Here is a 25,261-nt window from a genome sequence, read left to right on the forward strand (position 1 = left end):
CTGAAAATGTTAACTGCAGAGGAAGCCTGAAGTTCCTGTATTTCCTCTCTAGGGAAAGCCACTCAGTATTTGCAGAGGACATTTCCAGCAGGGTTCTACTGACTCCTAACCGTACTGGAGCCGATCCTAGGTCACACCCATGCCATTTGTGTGCTGGGCTTCTGCTGGCCTAAGAGCTGGGCACACTAAGAATTACTATCCACTAGTGGCTTCAACCCTGTATACATATTAAACTCATTCGAAGAGTGTTTTAAAAAATCATGATGCTCAGTTCTAGGGGTGGGGCCCAGCATCCTTTGTGTTTCTCAGAACATTCCAGGTGATCCTAAGTTGCAACCAGGGATTAGAACAATCTGCTTTTAATGATGAGGGAACTGAAGGGGATCTGTATTTCGAATCCACTGCAGTTTTAGTTTATGATGAAAGGTCTCCCAGGGAGGTGAGGGCCACAAGGCGGTAACTCATTCTTACCTCGGCTCTCTGCTATCACTGAACTACCTAGTGAGCTATTAGTCAATTTTCAAGATAATGGCTTTGTTCTATTTGAGAAAAATTTTTTTCTCAATGACTCTAATGACAGCCAAAGGTCACTGGGTGTAGAGGTTCTTCAGCAATCCTGAATTAATCTTCACACGTAGCAGTATGGTGGGGATGGGACACAATCGCCGTCAGCGGGCAAATTATTGCCTTTTATGCTAATTCCTGATGATTAAAAAAAATCCACTTTAAAGTTTAAAATCAACCAGTGCAAAACCCTTAGCGCTGTGGTGCTATAATGCTCAGTATCTACATAAATAAAACACAAAACCTGCCATCTTTCCAGATCCACTTCTGTTGAAAGTAGGAGACACTCGGAATCAAAGCCGAATCACCGGACCTCGTGTCCATCTAAACTGGCTATTCCTATGAAGATGCGGTTGTAGAGGGTGTGCACCCAGCCCATGGGTCTGAGCACACGGATCCAGGGGGAAATGTTACAAAGCATTTCCACAGCCACCTTCTCTATTCAATATATGCTATTCCATGTAGCCGTCATCATTTTCTAAAATTATACCCCTTGACTGAGCATTTCTTATTTATTGGCTTTGAAATTTATGGCCTACCTATTTACTTTTGACAATCCTATTTCTAAAAGGCCCACATGATTTGAAGTCGACTACTATATTTCATGTCATAGCCAGCCAATTCAACAAGAACCAAAGCAAGAGGGCTTTTAATTCTGAGATTTGTGGTTTTGTCGTTCCTTAAAAATAAAATAAAAAAAAAATCCCACAGAAGCATTAAAGATGAAAGGAACAGTCTCCGCCCCACCTTGCGATGTATTATAAGGAGAAGATACTAGGTTAAAAGATAAAAAGAGCTACCACTCCGAGTGTTCTTGGTCCCCGAGGATGCTGCAAACCCCTGCAGGTTCCATCGAATGCACCTTCTTCGGAATCGTATTTGTTAATATCAAAGGACACCGCATCTGACCAACACCCCAACTTCACCTCACACAATTCATTCCTGCAAATTCTCCCTCCCTCCTCCTCATGCCAGGTGAGGGAGAAAATCTTAATGTAACAAAGGAGACATGGATGTGTGAAATAGGAGGCTGAATAAAAATGGCTGAAAAGCAAGCCAGGCTTGCGGGCGGCCACACCCAGCGCTAATATGGACCGTTTCTAAACAACTCGGTTAGACCGGAGGGCAGCCGCCACGGCTTTGTTATTTCCCTCCATTTATTTCCCTGAAACCCATCGTTAATAAATAAACGGCATAGGTTATTCCAATGACAGTCACAAACAGCAAAATATTTCAAAGTGAACCACCCTAATAAGTGGCTACGCCATCATATGTTCAGGATTTGGAGAGCTGGTCTGCCTTTCCAGTCTCCTTTGTGTGATCACAAATAACAAGCCTAAAATGGGTGTGTCCCTCCCTCCTAAGGATGCCCTCTCAGTTAATGGCTCTGATCTCAACCTTTGGGCAGAAATAAATGCACTGGGATGCAGGAACAATAAGGAAGCACTTTAACTCCGCGGCTGAGAGATTAAACAAGTCCTGAATGATCAGGCCAAAAAAGCTCCCGGAGGAGGCAAAGGATGCATTATTTACAATACCACAATACACAAGAAAACAAAGGGGTGAACTGGGAGGGGACAAAGGCGGCGGGGGACGGGAAGGGGTGGGGGGAGGCCAAATATCATCCATGTCGGTTTTGCAAGAACAGGTTTACTCCCCCCGAAGAAAGCTCCTGGGTGTAAAGCATGCATAGGTCCCACAGGTGAAATGATGCACAATGGCCGAGTCTGGATCGCGGTTCCGCGTGCGCCGCAGGCATGCACTACCGAAATAAAGAGAATACCCTGACTTTTCCAGTTGCTCCACACACAGTCCATCTTGGTGGAATCGGCAGTGGCCTGCATGGTGCGGGCTTGGCGGGCTCGCCGTGGCTCTCCTCCAGGCGCTGAGCTTGCACTCGGTGTCGCTGCCCGGCTGCGGCGGTGGGCTCCGGTGGCCGCGCGGCTGCAGACTGAAGCGGCCCCGGGCGCGCGCGCAAGGGGCGGGCGGGTGCGCGCGAGCGCCGCAGAGCGCGGTAGCGAATCAGCGCGATCCCGGAGCAGCTCGGGCGCGCGCGCGCGCGCGAGCGCGGATGCGGTGACTCAACGGGCCCGCGGCTGGGGTTGGGCAGCCTTAGGGGAGCTGCCCCCCCACCCCGATGGTGGAGCGGTGGTGAGGCGCGCACACAGGCTAGATATGGGGTGGGGTGGGGGGAGTGCGGAAGAAGGGGAGATGGGAGGGAGGAAAGGAACGCCCGCGTGGGGATGGCAGCTAAGGAGACCAGGGCTATTCCTGACCAGCGTGGTGCATATTCTAGAAATTTCTTAGAAACAAGAAACCTGTTGGCCAAGGCATGTGGCAGTGCAGACGCCAAGCTTGCTGCATAATGTCCACTAGTCCTCACTGTTTGCTCGCCTCTCCTGTCCCCATTTCTAAAAATGTTGGACACAGATTGCTGCCCGGGATCCTCCAAAGGAGTGCCAAATTCTGTTCCTGGTCTGGAATATTCCACAGTTACCTAAAACTTCATGAATAAAATTGTGGCTACCATTTTGCAATTATCCGAGCAACCATCACTGGGTAGAATCTTACTGTAATCCTAAAGGACTGTAATTCTCCAGGGTTTGTTGAGTGAATAAATATCAGAATGTGGGACTTGGAAGCTCTTAAGAGTGGACACATCACATGGGGGTCATTGGTCATTGACAGGGGTGATCAGTTTGGGGGAACAGTCAAACAGAACTCAGAGAAGCAAAAGGCATTCTGCCAACAACGTCACCTTTGGGGTTGGGCACAGTGGGCTGAGGGGACTGGAGGTGTGTATCGTTGGACAGAGATTTCAGGAGTCCCAGTCCAAATGTAAATGTAGAGGTAATGTGGCGGACTTCAGCCGTAAATGCTCTATCGGAATACACACAGATTCTGGCAGACTGGACAGGTCATAGACGTGTTTTGATGAGGAGCATGTAAGGTAGCAAAGAGATAGGAATGGGAGGTGGGCGTTGTTTGGAACAAGACAGACATGAAGGGAGGAGGTGCTTGGGGGGCGGGGTCACAGAAGGATAGCAAAGGAAGAGTTCTTAACACCGAAGCCACGTTTCCTGTTCTGTTTTCCTGTGACATATTCTTCGCCCTTGTTGAGTACTTTTCTCTCCCTCCTGGAGGAGTGGAGCCTTCTAGATTCTCTCCCAGTTCTCCAAGGTGGCCTGGTCAGCCTCAGATTTGCATTTGCATAGCCTGTACTGGCAAAGTCCTCAGGCAGGTGGCGCTCGCAGACACAATTTCTTCTTCATTCTTTAAGAGGATCTGGTCTTTAAAATAGAATCTTTGGGCTCATGCATAGTCTTTTCAGAATACAGGTTCCAAAGCGACCAGGTGGGCCCCTCTGCCTATGACTGTCGTGTCTGAAGTCATGCCTGAGGAATCGAAATATGTCTGCAGGGTATGATTTGGCATTTCTGGGCAGCTGACCTCTCCTACACAGTATGGGGTCTCTTCAAAGCTGATAGGGAGCACAGTATGACAAAGCAGTTTTCAAACTCACCTCTAGAGGTGCAGTGTTCTGTTTTTATCTCCTACTTTCACCCCATTTCTTTATTTCACAGTTAGTCACCGTTGGGAATTCAGTTGGCAGGTTCCTGAGAAATCTGGTAAATGCCCATGAGTTCACCAGCACCCAAATCTCCCTGTCTGATACAGACTCGGAAAGGAGAGGGCTGGACAGGAGTTGCCCGGAGTCTGTTGCTGCCCCAGGCACCTCTCAGTCTTTGGAGTCTGGGCCACTAGGAGGCACTGCCCGTCCAACAATAGCCTCGGGATTCTAGATGACAATGCCAGCAGGTACCTTCTATTTAGTAGAGGAACAACAGAAATAGCCAAGTTCCAAGTGTTCTCCCATCTCCCCCAGCAATTCTGTATACTGCTAATCAGAATGAATAGCCTATATGGCTAATCTCAGCAAGAAAGCTGAGTTCAGCACACTCCCAGCAAAGAACAGTGGTCAGAAGCAAATTCTTTCTCAACCAGAGGAGAAATCGTGCCAAAGTCCTCGGGATGCACATTTTTATTGACCACAAACCTGACTCAGAAACGTCACTTTGGCTGAACGGCCGCATTTTTCTGAATCGTGCTAAGTCTGAAGAAAGCAGATTGATGGAACATGAAAAGCCAGTAGGGTCCTTGGATATAGTTCAAGGTTGGGGAAATAGACTGGCGAAGATGAGCTGGGACTACATTGCTCCTCGTGACATGAGAATTGAGAGGCTTCAGATTAACGCACAGGAAATAAGGGAAACAGAAATAGACGCATGGAGCAGTATAGTAGGAAGATCACCAGCCTGGGAGTCTCAGACCCATGCATCCAGGAGATCCACATGTACTGCAGCAGGAGCCTGGCCGTCAGCACTGGCATCTCTGGACTCCTGCGTTATACAAAATGTTCTAGCTTTGCATGTTTGCCTCTGTGAAACAAGACTTTACTTCCCACAGACCTGGCAGACGGATACTTTATTTGCTTGCATCTGCACAGAATTGATTGACAGCTCTTGCCAAGTTCAAGTTCGCAATGATAAAACGGGTACAAAAGATATGTAAATTTCCTTAAGGGGTGAAAGGAAACGGAAAGCAAAAGAAAGCTTGCTAAGAGCCGGCAGGAACTGCCACAGCCTTCAAGCCAATGGGGAACAGAAGGGCCTTTTCCACAGCCAGCTCAGAACTCTCGGGGTAGGTGCTTGCCAGAAGAGGAAGCGATTTCTTTAGTTTTCAAGATGAAATCATGCATTGCGCAGTCTGTTTTGAAGAAGAGCAAAATAGCCAAGTTCCGTAATCTCATCCCAGATTCAGATAAACGCTGGGGGCTGGTGTGCCCACAGTGACTGGGTGGTGTCTGTCTCCCAATGCACCAGCGTTTTACTGATGGAAAACAGTACCACCTACACTGATATATTTATTCAACCAGTATTTATTGAGTGCTTACTACATGGTCAACACTGTTCTGGACACAGAACAGAGCTCCTAACTTTCCGAAGTTCCTGTGCTAGTGTGTGGATGAGGACAGATAATAATGGAAATGTTAAATATACAATATACTCTTGTAGACAAACGTACCAGAAATATAAAGCAGGCACAGAGGGAGAGAGATTGAGAATTGTGGATGTTGGCTATTTTATAAGGCGGGTCAGCAAGGGCCTATCTTGCAAGGGAAAGTCAGAAAGACTTTATTTACCTTAAAGAATAGGTAAAAGCCCTGTTGGTGTCTCATTCCAGCACTCATGAAACTTAGTCAGGATAGTGAATGGAAGTCCAGCTGGGGCTGCAGAGCAAGAAGTTGTTTCGGGGGCGGGGAAGACAAACAAAAGAAAAGAAGGAAGAAAGGAAGGGGGAAAGGAGGGAGGGAGGAGGGAAGAGAGGGAGGAAAAGGAAGAAAAAGAGCTTAAGAGACGATGAAGATGTCAGGGGAAGGAATATTCAGAGACTTGTTGAGGTTTCGTGGAGGATATGGTAACTGTCAAGCCATATCAAGCATTCTCCTAGAACATTTTTTTTAATGCTCTGTAAAGTGTTGCAATTGGAAGTAAAAATAGACTCCATTGTGATCAAAAAAACACTAAGGATTTGGCTCTATGCTATATGGAATAAGAAAATTTAAAGAGACAGCCAGTTTGGTCCTTAATTGCAGGGACAAGGTAACACGTGAATTATAATTGTGGAGGTTGAGATACTGGATTAGCACTTATAACTCAGGAAGTGCATTTTCATGTGTTCTGGGCTACAGCATCTCAGGGAAGTAGAGACCATTACTTTGATTTCTGGATGCATTCATTCATTCATTCATTTGATCTACAAATATTTATAGAGGCCATGATAAGTCTGTGTCTCTAACTACCAAGGGGCTATTCATGGGGAACTAAAAATAGATGGAAGCAATCAGAGAGCTGCCTGACTAGGAAGAGTGGATACACAAGACAGAGCAGCAGGGGGTGGGGCTTTCGGGACGGAAATCTGAGTGTGGGTGACAACTGAGCTGACTTCTCAGGAGAAGTAGCACCCCCACTTTGAACGATGGGAGTTTTCCAGGCAGACAAATAGGGAATGTGAATCTTTATTACAGGCCCAGGCAGAAGTCACTTTGTGGCAAGCCTTGTCAATAAATGAGGGAAAGACAGACTGAAGAATTTCAGGTAGCAACCTCACCAAAGAAGGCAACTAGTGGGTCCACATTGAGGATTTTACAGATAAAGGACATCAATTCTAGGACCTATGATGATCAATCAACTCCTCAGCAGGACAAATAATGAATACCATGCCCTATATTGTACTGAAACTGAAAAACATCACGACAAGGAGATGGGAGGGAAAAGGGCACTGAGCAGGGGTGAATGGGATTAGCATCTCAAGTCTGGGGTCCCTACACGAAAGGAAGTGCCAGAAGGGGTCACAAAGGTAGGCACGGGACGTGTGGTTCTCATCAAGACAAGGAGAAAAGCTCAAGATGAAGCAGAATGAGAAGGCGGATTGTCCTCTAAAACTGCTCGATCTACAGGTAGTCTCCAACAGAATGAGAAGACACTTATGTTCTCAGCTATCAAGGGGACAGAGCTGCCATTCAGAATTCTGTATCCAGCAAAGCTAATACAGAGCATGTCAAATACGTAAGAAACACAAGTTGCTAGCACTCATAGAACCAGAAGAGAAACCTACCAAAGTTGTTACTTCCGGGAGAAAAAAACTAGATCTAGAAGGAAGAGATGAGATGCATGAAAGAATGCTGATCGTAAAAATGATAACTGTTGATGATTAGTTCGGAGGAGTTTTTAAAAGAAAGAGAACTGAAATGGAGAGCCAAGTAGAATACAAGGTAGGGAAGAGCGGTGGAGGAAAGGACCTCGTCCTTGACTTGCCAGGAGGAGGGGGAAGCTTTAATTCTAGACGCCGACAAGTCAGATTTGTGTATTATCTCTGAGCCAACCCTATAAAAAAACTACCATAAGATATAACTTCAAATAAACAAGGTAGATGGATAAGAGAATCAAGTCACTCAGACAAAGAAAGGCTAGGAAAGGGTCTTCCAGGATAGAGAGTACAAATGGAAGTATTAAAAATGAATTGAAATATGCCGAGACAGGGCTAGCTAAAAAATCAGAAGCTATCACATTGATTAAAACAAAATGAAGGATGCTTCATGAAGTAAAGTCTACTGCATTATTCAGATAGAAAAGTCAAAAATAGAAACTAGTGAATTTTCACAAATTCACTTACTAATGCAGCTTGTAGATTCTTTTGAACTTTCTATGTTCATAGTCAAAACCTTTTTTTCTTTTTCTTTTTCTTTCTTTTTTTTCTTTTCTTTTCTTTCTTTCTTTTTTTCTTTTCTTTTCTTTTTTTTTTTTTTGCTAAAAGCCTCACCAGTTTTCTTCTTGTCTTAGTTTACTTACATATTTATGTGTGTATGTGTGTGCATGTGCACATGTGGGTAGGTGTGTGTTGACCACCCCACGTGTAATTGCTCAGAAGCCATTCACCTTGTTTTCTGATACAGGACCTCTCATTGGTTCAGAGCTCCGCTGACTAGCAAGCCTTGGGGATCCCACCAGTGGGCGGGGTGGGGGATGGGGGCAATGTTCACACAACACCACACAGCTGGCTTTTTGCATGGGTTCTGGGGGTTGAACATGGACCTCATTCACTGAGCCATCTTCTCAGCCCATACCCTGTCATAGCAAACTGGCTACAGCTTGCAGGAAAACAATGACTAAACCGGTAAAGGATGACTTCATCTTTCTCCCAAATTACAGGAAGAAACACATTCAAAATTTTTACGACTGAGTGTGATGTTGGCTTTAAATTTTCTGCTGGGATTTACAGGATTAAGGAAATGTTACTCTAGCTCTAGTTTTCTAAGCATACATTTCATTTTAGCAAACACCTTTTCTAAAGCTACAGAAATGAATATATGTATTTCTCTGGTTATTCTGTGATGCAGAAGTTACATGCAGTGGATTGTGAATATTTAGTAAAATTTTTATTCCTAGACTAAACCTCATCAAGTCTTCAGTGTGGTACCTCTTAATACACTGATCAGTAAGGTTCAGTTTCCTAAATTTTCTTGTACAGTTGTATTTGTAAGAAGCATACCAGCTCATCCTCCTCATCCTCAAGTTCGTCCTTGTCCTTGTCTTCTTTTAGAAATATCTTTCTTTTTACTTTGCATTGTGGCCACGCTAGCCTCAGCAGTCAAGTTGGAAATTGCTACTTTTTGGTAGCATTTATATAAAACGAGAATCTTATTGTAAGGTTCAGAAGAATTCACCACTTAGCCCAGCTGGGTCCAGTTGACTCACATAATTCCTCAATAAGGTATGAGATGATCCTGCTTTTTAGTTTCTGATTATGCTAATTTTGGTTAGTTTTATCCAAGTAAATTTGTATACTAAAAAAAAAAATTGTTGAACTTGGACTCTTAGCACAGTGATAGGGGCCTGCTTAGTGTATGTGAACTCACAAATTCAAGTCAAAGCATTGCAGAAGAAAAATATCCTCAAGTGTATTGGCATAAATTACTCACAACTCCACTTTTTAAATTTTTCAATAATCTGGAAAAGCCGCTCCTTCATTTGTGACATTGTCACATTTTCTCTGCTTGCTCCTTGATCAACGAGTTGGGAGTTTTTCAGTAGTATACATTTATTTTAAAGAATTAAATTCTTATTTGCTGTTCTTCCTTTATATATTTGCTTTATATTTCATTTTATTACTTTTATTTCAATTTGCTTCAGTTTTACCAGTCCTTTCAAATGAATGCATATCATTGTTTTCAGATTAAAAAAAAAAAAATCTAGCCGGGCAGTGGTGGCGCACGCCTTTAATCCCAGCACTCGGGAGGCAGAGCCAGGCGGATCGCTGTGAGTTCAAGGCCAGCCTGGGCTACCAAGTGAGCTCCAGGAAAGGCGCAAAACTACGCAGAGAAACCCTGTCTCGAAAAACCAAGAAAAAAAAAAAATCTGGCATGTTTGTTTAAATCCATACAGTTTGGGCTGGAGAGATGGCCCAGCAATTAAAAACAATTGCTTCAATTGCTTCTCTTCTAGAGGAAGGAATTCTGTTCCCAGTAACCACATTGGGTGACTAAAAACAGCACTGCCTGAAACGCCAGCTCCGAGGGGATTTGATGCCCTCTTCTGGTCTCCATGGGCACTGCACTCATGTGCACAAACACAGATACACATAGTAAAAACAAAAAGTTTAAAAAGAACCCATGAAATTTAAAACTACAAATTTGCCTCACTATCTTAGCTGCAACTGTAAATTCTAGTCGATTGTATCGATGTTACTGGTAGTTTAAAATATTTTCTAATATTAATTGTAATTTTTTTGATCTATCAATAATGTAATATTATAAACAATTGGGGATTTTTCTAACTATCTTGATAATTTTTGGCTATTTGCTTTGCAGTTAATAAACAAATTCCATACAACTATAACACACTGAGACTTTTTACAACTTCCTTTATATCCTCGAATATACTCAATTTTAACATAGATGTCAAACCAACTTGAAAAAAAATGTGTATTTAAGCTCTACAAATGTCAGTCAAGTCACATTGATTAATAGCAGAATTAAATGATCTATCTTACTCAAATTTTTATCAGTCAGACATTAAGTATTACTACTAATTTTGATGTTTTGACTGTAGATTTTTTAAATTTATAATTTTTGCTTTATGCATCTTAAAACTGTTGTTTTATAAACTCAATCCTATCATGTCTTACTGATTAATTTACTTTTTAAGCCTCCCTTTATCTCTAGCAAAAATCTTTGACCAAAAGTCTAGTATACTGGCAGGGATATACACAATGTTTTTCTTTTGGTTACAGTTTGTGTGGTAAAATTTATTCCATCCTTTGCTTTCAAACCTGCACCTCTGTATGTTATTATAAACAGCGTAGTCTTGAGCCATGTTTTTAATCTAAGCTAGTTATCTTTGTAAAGCTTTTAATTTGTGTGTTAAATCACCGATACTGCTGAGCCTATCTCCCAACTCCCATCTTATTCTTCATGCCCATTTAATTCACTTCTTCATCATCTCTAAATAGTATCAAATGTTTTTGTTCATTCCTTCCTTCCTCTAATGGTTTCACAACTACACTTTTTCGAAAAGATTTATTTTATTGGTGTGTGTGTGTGTGTGTGTGTGTGTGTGTGTGTGTGTGTGTGCGTGCGCGCGCGCACATATATGTGGTACTTGCCGAAATAGGTGTTGGATCTTCAGGAGCTGAAGTTACAGGCAGTTGTGAGATGCTGGATGAGGGTGCTGGAAACTAATTCAGGTCTTCTGGAAGAGCAGCAAGTACTCTTAACTGCTGAACCATTTTCCATGCTCTAATTTAGCTATAACTTTTTGAACATTTTATTGATCGTATAAACTGTGATGTTCATTCCTAGCTTATTTGGTCTATTTTGAATATGTAACTTTGCATTTTCCTGTATAAAACTCTCACAGCAGTGAACCACATCTACTTCCTGCTTTCCTTCAATTGTTGTGTATATATTATGAACAACAAATCACATAATTTTTGTTCCCTCAAAATAAAAATTCAACAGTATTTCTTCCATCTACGCTATCAGATCTCCATCGAGGAGCCTTGACTTTCAGTCCAGAGAATTTCCTTTACAATTTCTTTTAATTTAGGTCATGACAGTCATCTCAGATTTTTGTCTGATATCTGATGACTTCCATTTATGAATTGTCATTTCATTGGGCAATGCGCTTTGAATAAGCACAGTTTTCTTGCAGCAACTTCAAATTTTCAGTCTTGGATGAGGAGGACCCATGTTTGATTCCCAGCACCCACATGATGGTTCACAACCATCCATAACTCCAGTTCCAGGGGATCTACTGCCTTTATCTGATCTCTGCCAAGCATGCACATGGTACACATGTACACATATATGCACACGGTACATACATATGTATGCAGTCAAAATACTTACACATAAAATAAAACAAATCTAATTTTAAAAGTTTAAAATTTCGTTCTGACAGCATCTGGTCTTTGTACTTCCAGTTGAAAAGTCAAGTGCATTTTCTTGTTGCTTCCTGTGGACTACTTCTGACCTTTAAACAGATTTTATTTTCAGCCTTTTTCCAGTTTGATTATGATAATTTTATGATTTCTTTTGGTTCTACAGAGCCTTAAATCAGCAAATAAATGACTTTTACCAGGTTTGAAGGAAAAGACCTTAATGTTGGAATGGTCTATCTTGGTTGTTAACAGGATTGATAATCACCATGGAAACAATCTCTAGGCATGTCTGTGAGATTTTTCTAGATTAGATGAATTGGGGATGAAGGGACATCCACATATAGGCAGTACAATTCCATGGGTTGGGACCCAGGACTTGAATAAGAAATAGAAATGGAGCTGAGCAGTATTGAGTTTCTCTCTACTTCCTGACTGGGCGATCATGTGACCAGATCTTGAGTTTATTCCTTCCCTGTCCTAATGAACTGTGTCCTCCAACTGTGTCTTCCAACAACTGTGTCCTCAACTGTGTCCTCCAACAACTGTGTCCTCCAACAACTGTGTCTTCAACTGTGTCCTCCAACAACTGTGTCCTCCTCCAACTTTGCCCTCCTCCAACTGTGTCCTCCAACTGTGTCCTCCAACAACTGTGTCCTCCAACCATGTCCTCCAACTGTGAGCCACAGTAAACCTCTCTCCCTTAAGTTAAGTCAGTCAGCGATAGAACAAGCAGCTCCTGCTCATGTCTTCCTTCATTCCTTCTGACCCATTTTCTTTCTTCTCCTCTATAAATCCAATGACTGATTTTAGATCTCCCGAAACTGTTTCAAACACATCTACTTTGTTTATGTCTTCATGTCTTTATTCTTTTTATTCACTACTTTGGGCAATTACTGTCTCTAGGTTCACTGATTCTGTATTCTGTTATTCAACATCTTATTGAATGTTAATTAAGTTGTGATTTCAGAAATTCTCTTACTCCCAGAAATTTAACCTTTGTAGATGAAATTTTTCATCTTTTAAATCTATTTTCTTTCACCTATCTATAATCTATAATAGTTTTTAAAAGTCTTCTATCTGTTGTCTCTAATATGTGGCTCATCCATGTGTCTTCTTATATAACCCCCCCTTTTTGCTTGATCATATGTTTTGCCTCTTACATGTCTACATATACTTTATAGTATGATGAACACTGCATAAAACTATCATAAAGACAATTGATGTTATTTGCCTTCTCAAAAAGTTTATCCATCCTCTATTAGTAAATCAGATAAGTTGTTGATCAAGTTCAGAAACTGAACTGAGTCACTGTAAGTTTCAGATATTTTTGTTTTGTTTTGTTTTGGTATCCCAGACTGGCCTCCAAATTTCCATGTCACTAAGTAGCCAAGCGTCTTAGTTGGAATTTATCAAAGCACCAAAGGAAAACATCTAACTGGAGTCTTGCTTACAGACTCAGATGTGAGTTCATTATCACTATGGCCAGGAGTGCAAAGGCATACAGGCAGGCATGGTGCTGGAGCAGTAGCTGAGAGATTTACATCCTGAGCCACAGGTGCAGGGAGGAGAGAGAGAGAGAGAGAGAGAGAGAGAGAGAGAGAGAGAGAGAGAGAGAGAGATGGTATTCTAATTGTACTGAAATGTGATTTTGATTGTATACTAATAAATAAAGTTGCCCGGGGGTCAGAGCTATTAGAGCCATAGCAAGAGTGTGGCAGTGGTGACACATGCCTTTAATCCCAGCACTTGGTAGAAGAGCTAGGTAGATCTCTGTGTGTTCAGGGATACAGCCAGCATTGGAGACATATGCCTTTAAGACCTGGGGGGCTGTACATACAGTGACGAGGCAGTCACGTGTTTGGGTTTATAACCAATGAGAAGGCAGAACAAAAGACTATGAAAAGACTTACACATAGGAAATAGTTCTCTTTCGGGAAGCTAGGAGCACGCAGGAGGAAGGGTAAGATTTTAGCTCTGAGCTTTGACCTCTCGGCTTTCTCTTTTACATTAGTTCTGTGTTTCTTATTTAATAAGACGGTTGGTTACATCTACGAGAGAGAGAGAGAGAGAGAGAGAGAGAGAGAGAGAGAGAGAGAGAGAGAGAGAGACTGGGCCTAGTGTGGGCTTTTGAAACCTTAAAGCTCATTTCCAGTGACACATCTCCTCCAATGATGCCACACCTACCCCACAAGGCCATACCTCCTAATCCATCCTAAATAGTTCACCAACTAGGACCCAAGCACTCAAATATATGAACCTATGGGGGCCAATCTCATTCAAACCACCATACCAAGGATGACTTGAAACTTTTGATTCTCCGGTCTCCTGGGGTTTCAGTTTTAGTTGGATGCTACCCATCTCTTGTTTCAGTTTCCTTGTGGATGAATTTATGATATGATTCTTTTAGGTCATCATTCTAGTAACATGCGAACATTTGTTTCCAATTTACAGTAAACGCAAGTGTTCAGTCTTGTATGCTATCCCCAGTATATATCATGTGCCATTTGGAGCTCCTCAAGATTACTATGTGTTGAATCAACAACATGCAAAAGTTTCACAAGTTTTCTCTCACACAGCATAGCCCTTTATATAGGCCACTCTATTGGCTACTTTTCTGTTGCTGAGATGAAACATGGTGAACAAGACAACTGAGAGAAGAGCTCATTTGGGTCCATGGTTCAGAAGGATAAGAGTTCATCATGGCCGGAAGTGCGTCGGTAGGTGGCAGGCATGCAGCTGGAGCAGGAGGCTGAGTGCTCACACCCTCAACTGCCAGTACAAAGCAGTGGCGCATGCCTTTAGGGAGGCAGAGGCAGGCAGACCTCTGTGAGTTCGAGGCCAGCCTGGTCTATAGAGCGAGATCCAGGATAGGTACCAAAACTACACAGAGAAACCCTGTCTCGAAAAACAGAAACAAACAAGGCAGAAAGAGCAAGCTGGAAATGGCTTGAGGATTTCCTCTCAAAGCCTGTCCCCGTGACACACTTTCTTCATCAAAGTCACACCACTGAAACCTCCCTAACAGCACATCCACTGGGGACCAAACGTTCATTGTCTGAGACTATGGGGGACATTCCTCATTCAAACCACTACAAGCTGATATTTAGTTGGTGCCTGAGTCTGATACCTGTCCCTACAGAAGAAAGCCACCAGTGACACCTGTCCACTTGGAGCACCTCTCTTGTCTATTGAACTTTAGTTGATCTCAGAGTCATGAACCCTCCAACTGCCTCGCATCTTTACAAAAGCTATTGTGGTCTTCATGTGTTCATTCCTCCAGCTGTCACGGAAGGAATGCATGACACACTGCTAGTTACCCCTCCTAGAGATGAGGGCTACACTTAAAAACGCCTAGTAATGAGCATTCAAAGTAATTACTTGATTAGGGAAAATCTAATCGGAAGTCTAATTTTTTTAAAGAAAACTTTGAAACACTACATATCTGTCACGTGGGATAAAACTAAAGCAGTATTTCATCAGAGATTCTGTCACTAAAATGTATATATCAGACAAGAAAACAAGTAGGATATTAAAAAGCTAAGTGGAAAACATTAGATGTAGAGAAAGTAAATGTACACAAAGGATGCAGAAGAAAATCAGCAGGCACTCAGTGTAATACAGAGTCACAAAACAGTGCCAGAAGTTTGGAGAGCAGGGCTTCCTGGTGCCCTGTACGAGGTTGAACAAATGGAAACCCAGCAGTCTTCTTAGGTTGATAACAAAACTCCAGCAAATATTGCTCTCTAAATTGGAGAGGCTGGTGGGCAAACCTTAAAATCTAAAAATAAGTAAAAATAAACAGTAAGAGATCAAATTTTACAAAATAATCCCCAAACCCCTAAGGCAGTTCACCAAGGACAATGTGTAGATGGTAAATAAACACATGGGAAAAAAACAAAAACAAACAAACTCCTCTGTGTCCTCATGAAAGGGTATTTTAAAATAAAAAAAGCAATATTATTCCAGACCTATCAGAATGGCCAAACAAAACTCCGACATCATCAAATAAACGCTGGCAAAGCCGTGTGGCAACAGGGATTTTCATTTTCTGGTGAAAATGCAAAATAGTACATTAACTTTGGGAGACATCTTGGCAGTTTCCCATCAGAGCACCTTTCTATAGAGTCAGCAACTGTGATCTCTGACATTGACCTAAGGGACAAAAATATATGCACTCCAAACCCTGCACATGGATATTTAGAGTGGTTTTATTTTTAACTGCACAGACTTAGAACCAACTGAGTTATTTTTCGCTAGAAGGATGGGTAAATGAGCTGGTATGTCTAGGCAATGGAATATTATTATTCAACACTAAAAAGAAATGACCTCTTGAGTCATTAAAAGACATGGAGGTTGACTGCATATTAATAAGTGAAAGAAGTCAACCTTTTATATTGCATGATTCCCAACTACTGGGCATTTTAAACATCAAAATATAGTGAAAGAGTCAATCATCAGAGGCTCCCGGAGATCCGAGGCAGAAAGGTTGAGTAGATGTGCACTCAGTACTTTTACGACAATGAAATTACTGTGTGGTACTATAAGGTCATACAACGTCACTGTAACTTTGTCCCAAACCACAGAATGTACAGCACAAGAGTAATTCCCTGTGTAAACTGTGGACACTGGGTGATAATGATGAGCTAGCATGGGTTCATCAACGTAACAAACGTACCCATCCAGTAAGGGCTGTTGACGGTGGGAAGGTTATGTATGTGCCAGGCAGGAGGCATAGAGGAACTTTCTGTATTTTATTCTTGTGTGTGTGTTGGGAGAGAACCTAAAATTGCTTTAAAAAATAAAGTCTAGGACTAGGGAGATAGCTCAGTTGTAAAAGTGTTTGCCTTGAAAACATGAGGATCCATGTTTGAGTGAGCCCCACAAACCATGTTAAAATGGCCAGGCATGGTGAAACATGCTTGTAACTTCAGCGCTGGTGAGGAGAAGGATGGCGGATTCCTGGGGTCCACTGGCGTACTTGGTGAGAGATGGCTGAGTAAAAGACTGTTCTGATTAGAAAAATAAAGGGTGGAGTGTTAACCACACCCAAGAAATGGCACCCGAGACTGTCTTCTGGCCTCCACAGGCACAGGCATACGTGTGCACACAAGTGAGCACACCCACAGGGAACACACGCAAAACCTAATAATAAAATCAGAGAATTGTAATACACCAGTTGCTGGGTCCTGAGAATAAAATATGAAGATCTTCAGCATTCTGTGTGGTGATATTGTGTTCCCCAAAATATTGTGCACCCTAATAAACGTATCTGGGGTCAGAGAACAGAACAGCTACTAGATATAGAGGCCAGAAAATGGTGACACACACGCCTTTAATCCTAGCATTCCAGAGGCAGAGATCCGCCTAGATCTCTGTGAGTTCAAGGCCACACTGGAAACAGCCAGGCGTGGTAATAAGAGCCTTTAATCCCAGGGAGTGACGGCAAAAAAGCAGAAAGGTATATAAGGCGTGAAAACCAGAAACTAGCTGGTTAAGCTTTTAGGCTTTGAGCAGCACAGTTCAGCTGAGATCCATTTGGATGAAAACTCAGAGGCTTCCAGTCTGAGGAAACAGGATCAGCTGAGGAACTGGCAAGGTGAGATAGCTGTGGCTTGTTCTGCTTCTCTGATCTTCCAGCTTTAACTCAATACCTTGCTCCAGGTTTGTTTTTATTAATAAGCACTTTTAATATTCATGCTACATTACTGGCCATGGAAAAAGACAGAAACATTTTTAGGATGAAAAAGATTATATATTTGCATATAATTTTTAAACTATAGGAAAAATATCATTATGTATTTGGCAATAAAATAGAAAATTTAGACATAATATATGTTTCACTAAAAATGTAGCTTCCAAAACAGAATCAAGAAGAACTATAAAAATATGGCTATTGTTGTAGCTTCTAGATAAAAAAGTCATTGTTACTATTATTAATTTTTTAATCTATGTCCTGGGCTGGAGAGATGGCTCAGCAGATAAAGTGCTTGATGCCCACGTGTGAGAGAGTTCATATTTGTGATAAGGGACCTTTACTGAGACTATACTTGTACACATTGTCAGTTAAGGCAGTTCAGTTACAAATGGACAATGACACTTCCCCAAAGATGACTAAGCATCACCTGAAAGGATGTGTCATCAGCTCGGGTCACACTATGAGCCAGCATTCTGCACTCATCCCAACCTGTACCAGCAAAGAGAAGGGAAGTGCCAAGTGTTGGCAAGGATGTGGAGCAACTGGAACGCGTGCACCTGGCGGCGGGAACGGGGAGTTGCACAGCCACTTGGGCAAACGGTCTGGCAGGTCCTCAGCTACAGTGTGACCCAGCATCTCCACTTGCTCACTTATATTCAATGGCACTGAAAACACGCACGCACGCATAATTAGTCACAGCGGCTCTGTTTACCACAGTCAACATCCACTAAACTACCGACCCATCAGTCAAGGGCTGGACGAATCAGCCTATGCAGACCATGGAACACTTCTCAGTCATAACCGCCCAAAGTAACTCCATTTTGTCACAGGTCTAGCTAACTTCACCCAGCTCCAGCCTGGGCTTAGCAACCCCTGCTGAGCAGAGCACCCTCATGAGCTGCACCTGTGGCTTGGGGGGGAGGGGCTTGTTTTGTAACAGAAAACAAATTTTGTTTAATGAACTGAGCTGTTTTGAAGCTTCTGCCCCTGGCGTGACGTAATTGTGGGTTTGGGCTTTACAAACCCGCCCTGCCTGTGTTGGGGTTGAGGGTTCTTTGTGACGACCTCCTCCGATTGCAGGCTTGACTACGTAACAAGGAAGGAAGTACTGATATGAGCTACAAGATGGACGAGCCTTGAGAACATCAGCGCAGGCGCCCAGTCGACGGGAGCCATAAGCCTAAGCGACCCTTGACACACATGCCGCCATATTTGGGCTTCTCTCCTCTTTGCTTAGATCTAGGCCTTGCTTAAGTCTCCACAGCACCAGAACCTCTTCCCACAGATACCAGAACCTCTTCTCAGATAGCAGGTGAACGAGCTGCAGTTAGGCAATTAGGCAGTTAGACAAGGGTAGATAGATAACCTTCAGAGCAACATTTCCTGCTGGCCGAACAGCCCATAATTAAGTCCCTTCCTGCTTGCAACCCCCTCTGCCTACCTATATATGCCTTGAGAGAAAAATAAAATTTTGCAGCTTGATCAGACATCCTGCCTTGCTCTCATTCTTTGTGTCTCTTGTCCCTCTCATTCGCCGGCCCTCCCTTTAAGTCCCCGTTGAGGACCCCGCTGGGCGGGGCCCCCAGTGAAGGCCACCGGCTGGGATTCTGTTTACACAAAATCTTCAGATGAGGCAGGCAGGGTAGAGAGCAGACCAGGCCAGGAAGGGGAAATGGAATGTGATGGCTGACAGGCAGTGTTTCTTTTGAGGAAAACGAAGTGTTTTGAAATTGGAGGGCCGTGCAATTTTGTGACTAGATTAAATATAAATCATTTACATACTGTCAAACAATGTGATGAAGATGCTGAAGTGTAGCTCTTCACAGTCGATGGCTTCAGGCAGGGGGTGGGGGACAGGGAAGGACTCAGTGTTCCTTAAGGGGCTGGCCACTGGGAGTTTGACCATGCTCCAATGAGTGTGTGGGCAACACAAATTGGACTTGATATATATATATATATATATATATATATATATATATATATATATATATATATATTCTTCTTTGCTGTGAGGGGAGGGTACAAGAGTGGGAGAGTGGACCTGGGAGAAATAAGAAGCAAGTGTGATTGAGGCTCATTGTATGATATTCCCAAATAATCAATAAAAATACTATGTTGGAAAAAAAAAAAAGAAGAAGAATTTACCTCCAGGTTCTTTCCTAAAGACATTAATCTATATGCTTTTGTTAGTTCAGACTTTGCTCACAACGAATAAAGAATAGAAATTTGAAAAAAAAAAAGTGGGGGTTTTGTGATCTGTGAAATATTTCTCAGAAAACAAAAATCAGAAACATAGAGGGAAAAAATGAAGGTAGAGCCCTCTCTAGGAGGCTTCTGTCACGGGCCTTGCACAGTGCCCACTGCAAGCCTGCTTCGATTGCCAAATGGTGAGGGCGCACTTACAAGGGGCAGCCTGGCTTGCTGCTCAGCTCACCCCAGGCTAGCCTTGTTCTCCACCTCAGCTGCTAACACCAGCACAGCCTCCCCCACAGGCTGGGATGCCTCTACTGAGTCCCTGGGCAACCCCAGCTTCCAGCTCCCCCTTTCCTGGGCCTCCTTCCAGACACTCCTCTCCTCTCAGAAACGCCCCCTGGGGCTGGCTTCTAAGGTCTGCAGTGTCAATCAATCACTTGTCAGCGTTTGGAGTTTTTTTTTTTTATTTGGTTTAACTTACTGGTTATTTTGTTCCTCGCTCCTTTGCTGAACATCACATCCCTGCCCTCTGCCCAGGGGACATTCCTGCCATTTGCCAGACACTGGTTGATTTACATGAAAGAGCACAATCTTTGGGGTTGTTTTTGTTTGTTTGTTTGTTTCCTTTTTTTTCAAGAACAAATAAAAACATTTCGTGGCCTATGCTGGAAAGAGGGAAAATGGCGAGAAGTAATGAAAATTTCACAAAATAAGCGTAGTACAATAAAACAAAATGCATCCACGGAGGCTAACATCAGTCACGTTGAGGAGGATTTGACAAATAGCAATCTGATAAACCAAGTTAGTATCATAGACTATTAAAACCTTATCGCATATATGGATGTTAATCATGTGTCTTATTTTCTTTATCATATATTTTGCTATTTTTACTATAAGCCTCCTCTGTGTGCTTATTAGACATTCACATCTCTTTTAATAATCTTTATTTAGCCATAGACTTTGAATTTAAAAATCTGGTTACATGTATCAACTGAACACATTAGTGGGTCGGATTCTTGATTGCCAGCACACAACAGGCACTGACTAAAGCCAGCCCTCCCTCTCTCCCCTGCCTCTAGGAATCACTGGTCTATATTCAGGTCAACATTTTGTGGTTGTATTTGTCGGCAACCTCCGCACACGAGAGAGGAGAGAGAGAGAGAGAGAGAGAGAGAGAGAGAGAGAGAGAGAGAGAGAGAGAGAGAATACCATACTCATTTGCTGTGTCTGGCTTAGTCACTGTGACTGCTGCAGCAAATGTGCCCATCCTGAACCACTTTGCTCTGTCGGTTTCAATAGATGCTCAGAACTGGTGTTGTTGCAGCCTATGCTAGATCCGATTTTAGAGTTGTAGAGACTTAATCCTGCTCTCCACAACGGCTGTACTAATTATTTCCCACCATTAGTATATAACTCCTTTTGCTCAGCTTCCCCACCAGCATTTATTTGTTCATTTATAACAGCCATCCTAACTAGCATGAGATGATTACAGACCCAGGAAGAGAATGCGCTTCCCAATGGCTGGCTAAATCCTTAAGATGGTAAACTATTTTCTTGCAACAGAAATCATTCATATAAGCTAACCTTGTTAGATATATTTCACACACCCAGACATATTTCCTCTCCCTAAATTGCCCCAGACTAGGTATGATGCAGTCAGAGATCACCATTGTCTAAAGTCCTCTAGAATACTTTAGAATAACTAGTCCTAAGCCATTCACTCTGTCCTGCTTTCACTTTAGAATAACTAGTCCTAAGGCATTCACTCTGCCCTGCTTTCCCTCCCTGTGGAAACCCCAGGAAAGAACATGGCCAATGCTTTATCTTTGTTGGTTCTGTCTTTTGATTAAAACCCAATGCTTTCCCTATGGCCCTATGTGAGGAGGCATGTCCCTTTCCCTGGGACATACAAGTAACAGAATTCTTCTTCTAATGACATTGGTCTCTGTTATTCACAAGTCACCTCTATAAATTTAAATCTGACTCACAAATGCAACATCACACCTCACCACAGTGTTTCTGAGGTCACTCCTGTGATTAAAACATTTTCTGGTCAATCCTGTCTGTTATGAGTTGAATCTGAAAAGCCTCCCAGAGGCTCGAGCTTTCGATGCTTGGTTCCTGGATTATGTGTAGGATGACGCTGTGGAGACTTTAGGAGGTGAGGCCTGGTTGGCAGAATTAAAACGGTAGGGGCAGTCTGTTAAAGGTTACTATACCTCTGGCTTTGGCGTGTTCTCTCTGCTCGCTAGTCTGGCCACCAGGAGAAGATCTCGCCCCCAGGCTGTACCCTGCCTGCCCCTCCATGATGGACTGTGTCATCTGAAACCTTGTGCTAGAATAAGCCACTTGTCCTTAGCTGCTCTGCCAAGTATCTGGTCACAGTGAAAAATAACCAACACGCTGTCTATAAACTAGATTCAATCGTGGAGATTAGAAAAAGACCTTTATCAGATTCATTGGTGATCTTCTTCAAATCATAGAGTTTTAATATTTATAAGAAAAAGTTTGATGTGAAGATTCTTATGCTGACAGTCTTGGGGTGGTGTATTCAGTGTTTGGGTTATGGGTGGGATTGCTCAGGGCTGAGTTTATGGTTCACACTGATGTTGGCTGCTTTTTCTCCCACCTGCCACTCCAAACATTCCTACTAATAAACTTATGGCCAAGGGTCAGGATCAGGGTTGGCATTGTTAAATATTGGTATAGGGAGGAGCCATACCACCTTCTAGTTCTTGCTCACTCTTCCACCCGTGGATGAGTTAGACATTTTCTTTGCAGGACATCATTGGCCATTTTGATAGAATGAAACAACAACTAGAATATCTAAATGGATGGTTATTACAAAAACTTGCCTTGTCCACTGATGTAAACATTTTCAGTAAGTCATCATAGAAGGGAGAGCAGGCTTTTGAAGCAGCATCTCACTGTATAAAGTCACACACACACACACACACACACACACACACACACACACACACACCTCTTTTGCTGAACTTGCATTAGTGAACGAAGATCAGAAACAACATTGAAACTAATGATCTCATTAAACATTAACAGCACAGCGGTAAAATTTTGCAAACACTTGCAATTTTGCAAACCTCCCCTAAGATATCTAAGGGGGAGCTTGTAATTTTTTTTGAAGTATTAATCTTAAAGTTTGGGATTAAAACTAAGCAGCAATGGCCCCACCCCCACCCTCAGAGGCAGCATGAATCCACAAAGGCAACCTCACTATTGAAGAAGCAAAACTTCAGGAGTGCATTTGTGTTGGGAAAAAGGGGTAGAGGACAAGAATGGTGGATTATTGCCGAAGTGCTCTGGGCAAACTCACTCTAAAACTCAGTAGCACACGATCCCATGAGCACCAAGGGAGCAGAACCAGCAAGACTGAGTGGGTTTGCCTCCCGAAGATGGGCATCCCCCACGTTGAACCATTTCTCAGCGGCTGCTTTCAGGAGGTAGAATGATCTGGAAGTTTCAGGACCCAGAGAAGTATTCCTTCTTTCATGATCATGGAAGCAGCAAGTGCTAGCTCATCTTGAGTGAGTCAAAGATGCTTCTAATCCTATTTTTTTTTTTTGTTTGTTTGTTTGGTTGGTTTTTCGAGACAGGGATTCTCTGTGTATGTAGTTTTGGTGCCTGTCCTGGAACTCACTTTGGAGACCAGGCTGGCCTCGAACTCACAGAGATCTGCCTGCCTCTGCCTCTGTCTCTGCCTCTGCCTCCCGAGTGCTGGGATTAAAGGCATGCACCACCACTGCCTGGTCTAATCCTGGTTTTTAAGTATGGAAAGTAAACAAACAAACAAAAAACCAAAAAAACAGTGACCTGATGCTATTCAGTATAACTCACATATTAGCGTTGAAATCAAAAGAACTCCGACACATCTTTGGACCAATTTTCTTCAACTACAGGCTCAGCACCTCTGCAGGACATATTTCATCTGCATAAAGATGACAGCTATGTACTGGCATCGGCTAACAGTCTTCTCCACTAGTGTATTTTTCTCAAAGATAGAGATATCCAAACATAGTGAATTTTTTGCAGGTGTTTCGTGAGTCATTTCAGAATGGGCTTAACAAGAAATGGCTTCCTTGAAATGCTTTTGAAGCAACTCTCATTAAAATGCGGATGAATTTGGAAAATCATGCATACTGATATTCCTTTAAGGACTTTCTCTTCTAAGGTACCTCACATACCTGGAGGGAGTGTCCTTGCTCACCTAATGAGAACATCCATCACTCCATCATCTCAGTTTTTAAGTGGCCGCAGCACCTACAAAAAGACTAGCTATTCTGACCAGTGTGTAGGGATCCGAAATGCATGCACAGGGAAGAGAAAGGGTTGCTATCTAAGGTTTTCAAAAAGCCCTGGTCTTGCAAACGCATGAAAAAGCCACACTTCTGAAAGGAAAAGGAGGAAATGCCAAAGTCAATGCTTTGTGAAACTTCTTTTTCAGTTTCACTGTGTTTGTGGAGGGGAATTCTTCTTGCTTCCTAGTTTAACTTCAACTGAAGATCGACCATCAGGAGTCTGTATAGTAAGTCTCCCTCAGTTCCAGATAATTGGGAGTGATGATTATTTGTAACTCAAACATAAATCAAAGATCAGAGAATACATTCCACACGAATGGTGTAACACCATTGGTAGAACATAGTTGGTAATGTGTACCAAGTCACAGACACTGGGTTAAGTTGATTACATGGAACATTTCACAAGGAAGGAGTATTCACACTCCCATGTTACTAGGAGGAAACTTGGGCTGGGTAGCTTGACTCACTGCCTAAGACCCTCTTGATAGAGGTAGATCTCCGATCTAAGTTTATCTGGCTTCACTCAGAGCGCCCACAGAGCTAATCTTGAGAGTCAGACTGCTCCCAGGATCCTCAGTGTCTGCCTTCCCAGGTTGAACTCCCAGGCAGCCCGCCACACCCCACATCATTTACAGGTTGCTAACGATCTGAACTCTGGCTCTCTTGCCTGATAGCAGGTGCTTTACCGCTCAACTATTTCCCCAGCCCCTTAGGTTATTTTATATTCCAACTTTATGATTAAGATGCACATCACAAGAAAACAAAGTCTGATGGTGGCTGGAATTTTGTTTTCTTATAGAATAGCAGTGGGGATTGAAGTCAGAAGGTTGTACATTCTAGGTTCTTTAGACACAACAAATGCTATTTAGTTTCTGTGGTATAGAAATGAGAACACCACTTTCCCATTTGTAACTGCAGCCCCAGCAATTAGGGAACAAGTTCAATTAATTATCAGTAAGCAGCCTATGACCCAAGGCTGAGTTTGAAGCAGAGAAGCAGATGGACCCCAAGAGAACCTCGAGTGAGGAGCCAAAACGTGGCAGCCATGTGACCGAGCTCTGGGAGTACTTTTAAAGTCAAGGGCACCTGCAAAGATGCGGTGCTGTTGGGAGAGTGTCGAAGAGGAGGAGGCGAGCCGTGTGAAAAGCCCCTGTGAGTGGAAGCCCAGAGTATGGGGCAATGCGGCTCTGTTCTCGTCACTGTCTGCCTCCAACCACTCACTTACAGAGGAGAACTGTCAAGATGTATCTCTGATATATCTGAACTACATTATAATTGCTGGCAGGAAACCTTGGAATCTACACATCAACAATCTTCTTGGGTTATTCTAACATTAGCCAAAAAGAAGTGAATTACTATCTTTTAAATCCACAAGTGTGGACATTGCTCAGAAATGCTCTTATGGGGTAAAATGGTACCCAAAGAGGATTGAGGAGGTGACCACTCCGGGTAATAGGATTCTTCACAGCATGACACCCTACTGCGAGGGAAG

The 25,261-nt window shown here is 42.8% G+C and overlaps 1 protein-coding gene across 3 annotated transcripts in view; it reads right to left on the reverse strand.

The window, feature by feature from the left end:
* Rtn1 (reticulon 1) overlaps positions 1–25,261 on the reverse strand; it is a 221,432-nt gene that overhangs the window by 25,303 nt on the left and 170,868 nt on the right. Inside the window, exon 1 of one of the 3 annotated variants that reach the window (XM_006990728.4) lies at positions 2,348–2,534. The exons of the other annotated variants lie outside the window; for them this stretch is intronic. Within the exon in view, the coding sequence (XP_006990790.1) occupies positions 2,348–2,408 (61 nt within the window). The 5' untranslated portion in view covers positions 2,409–2,534. Of the gene's footprint in view, positions 1–2,347; positions 2,535–25,261 lie in introns of those variants that run through there. 3 annotated transcript variants of the gene reach the window in all.

The sequence above is a fragment of the Peromyscus maniculatus genome, chromosome 14 (genome assembly GCF_049852395.1).
Source record: "Peromyscus maniculatus bairdii isolate BWxNUB_F1_BW_parent chromosome 14, HU_Pman_BW_mat_3.1, whole genome shotgun sequence".
Classification (NCBI taxonomy): Eukaryota; Metazoa; Chordata; class Mammalia; order Rodentia; family Cricetidae; genus Peromyscus; species Peromyscus maniculatus.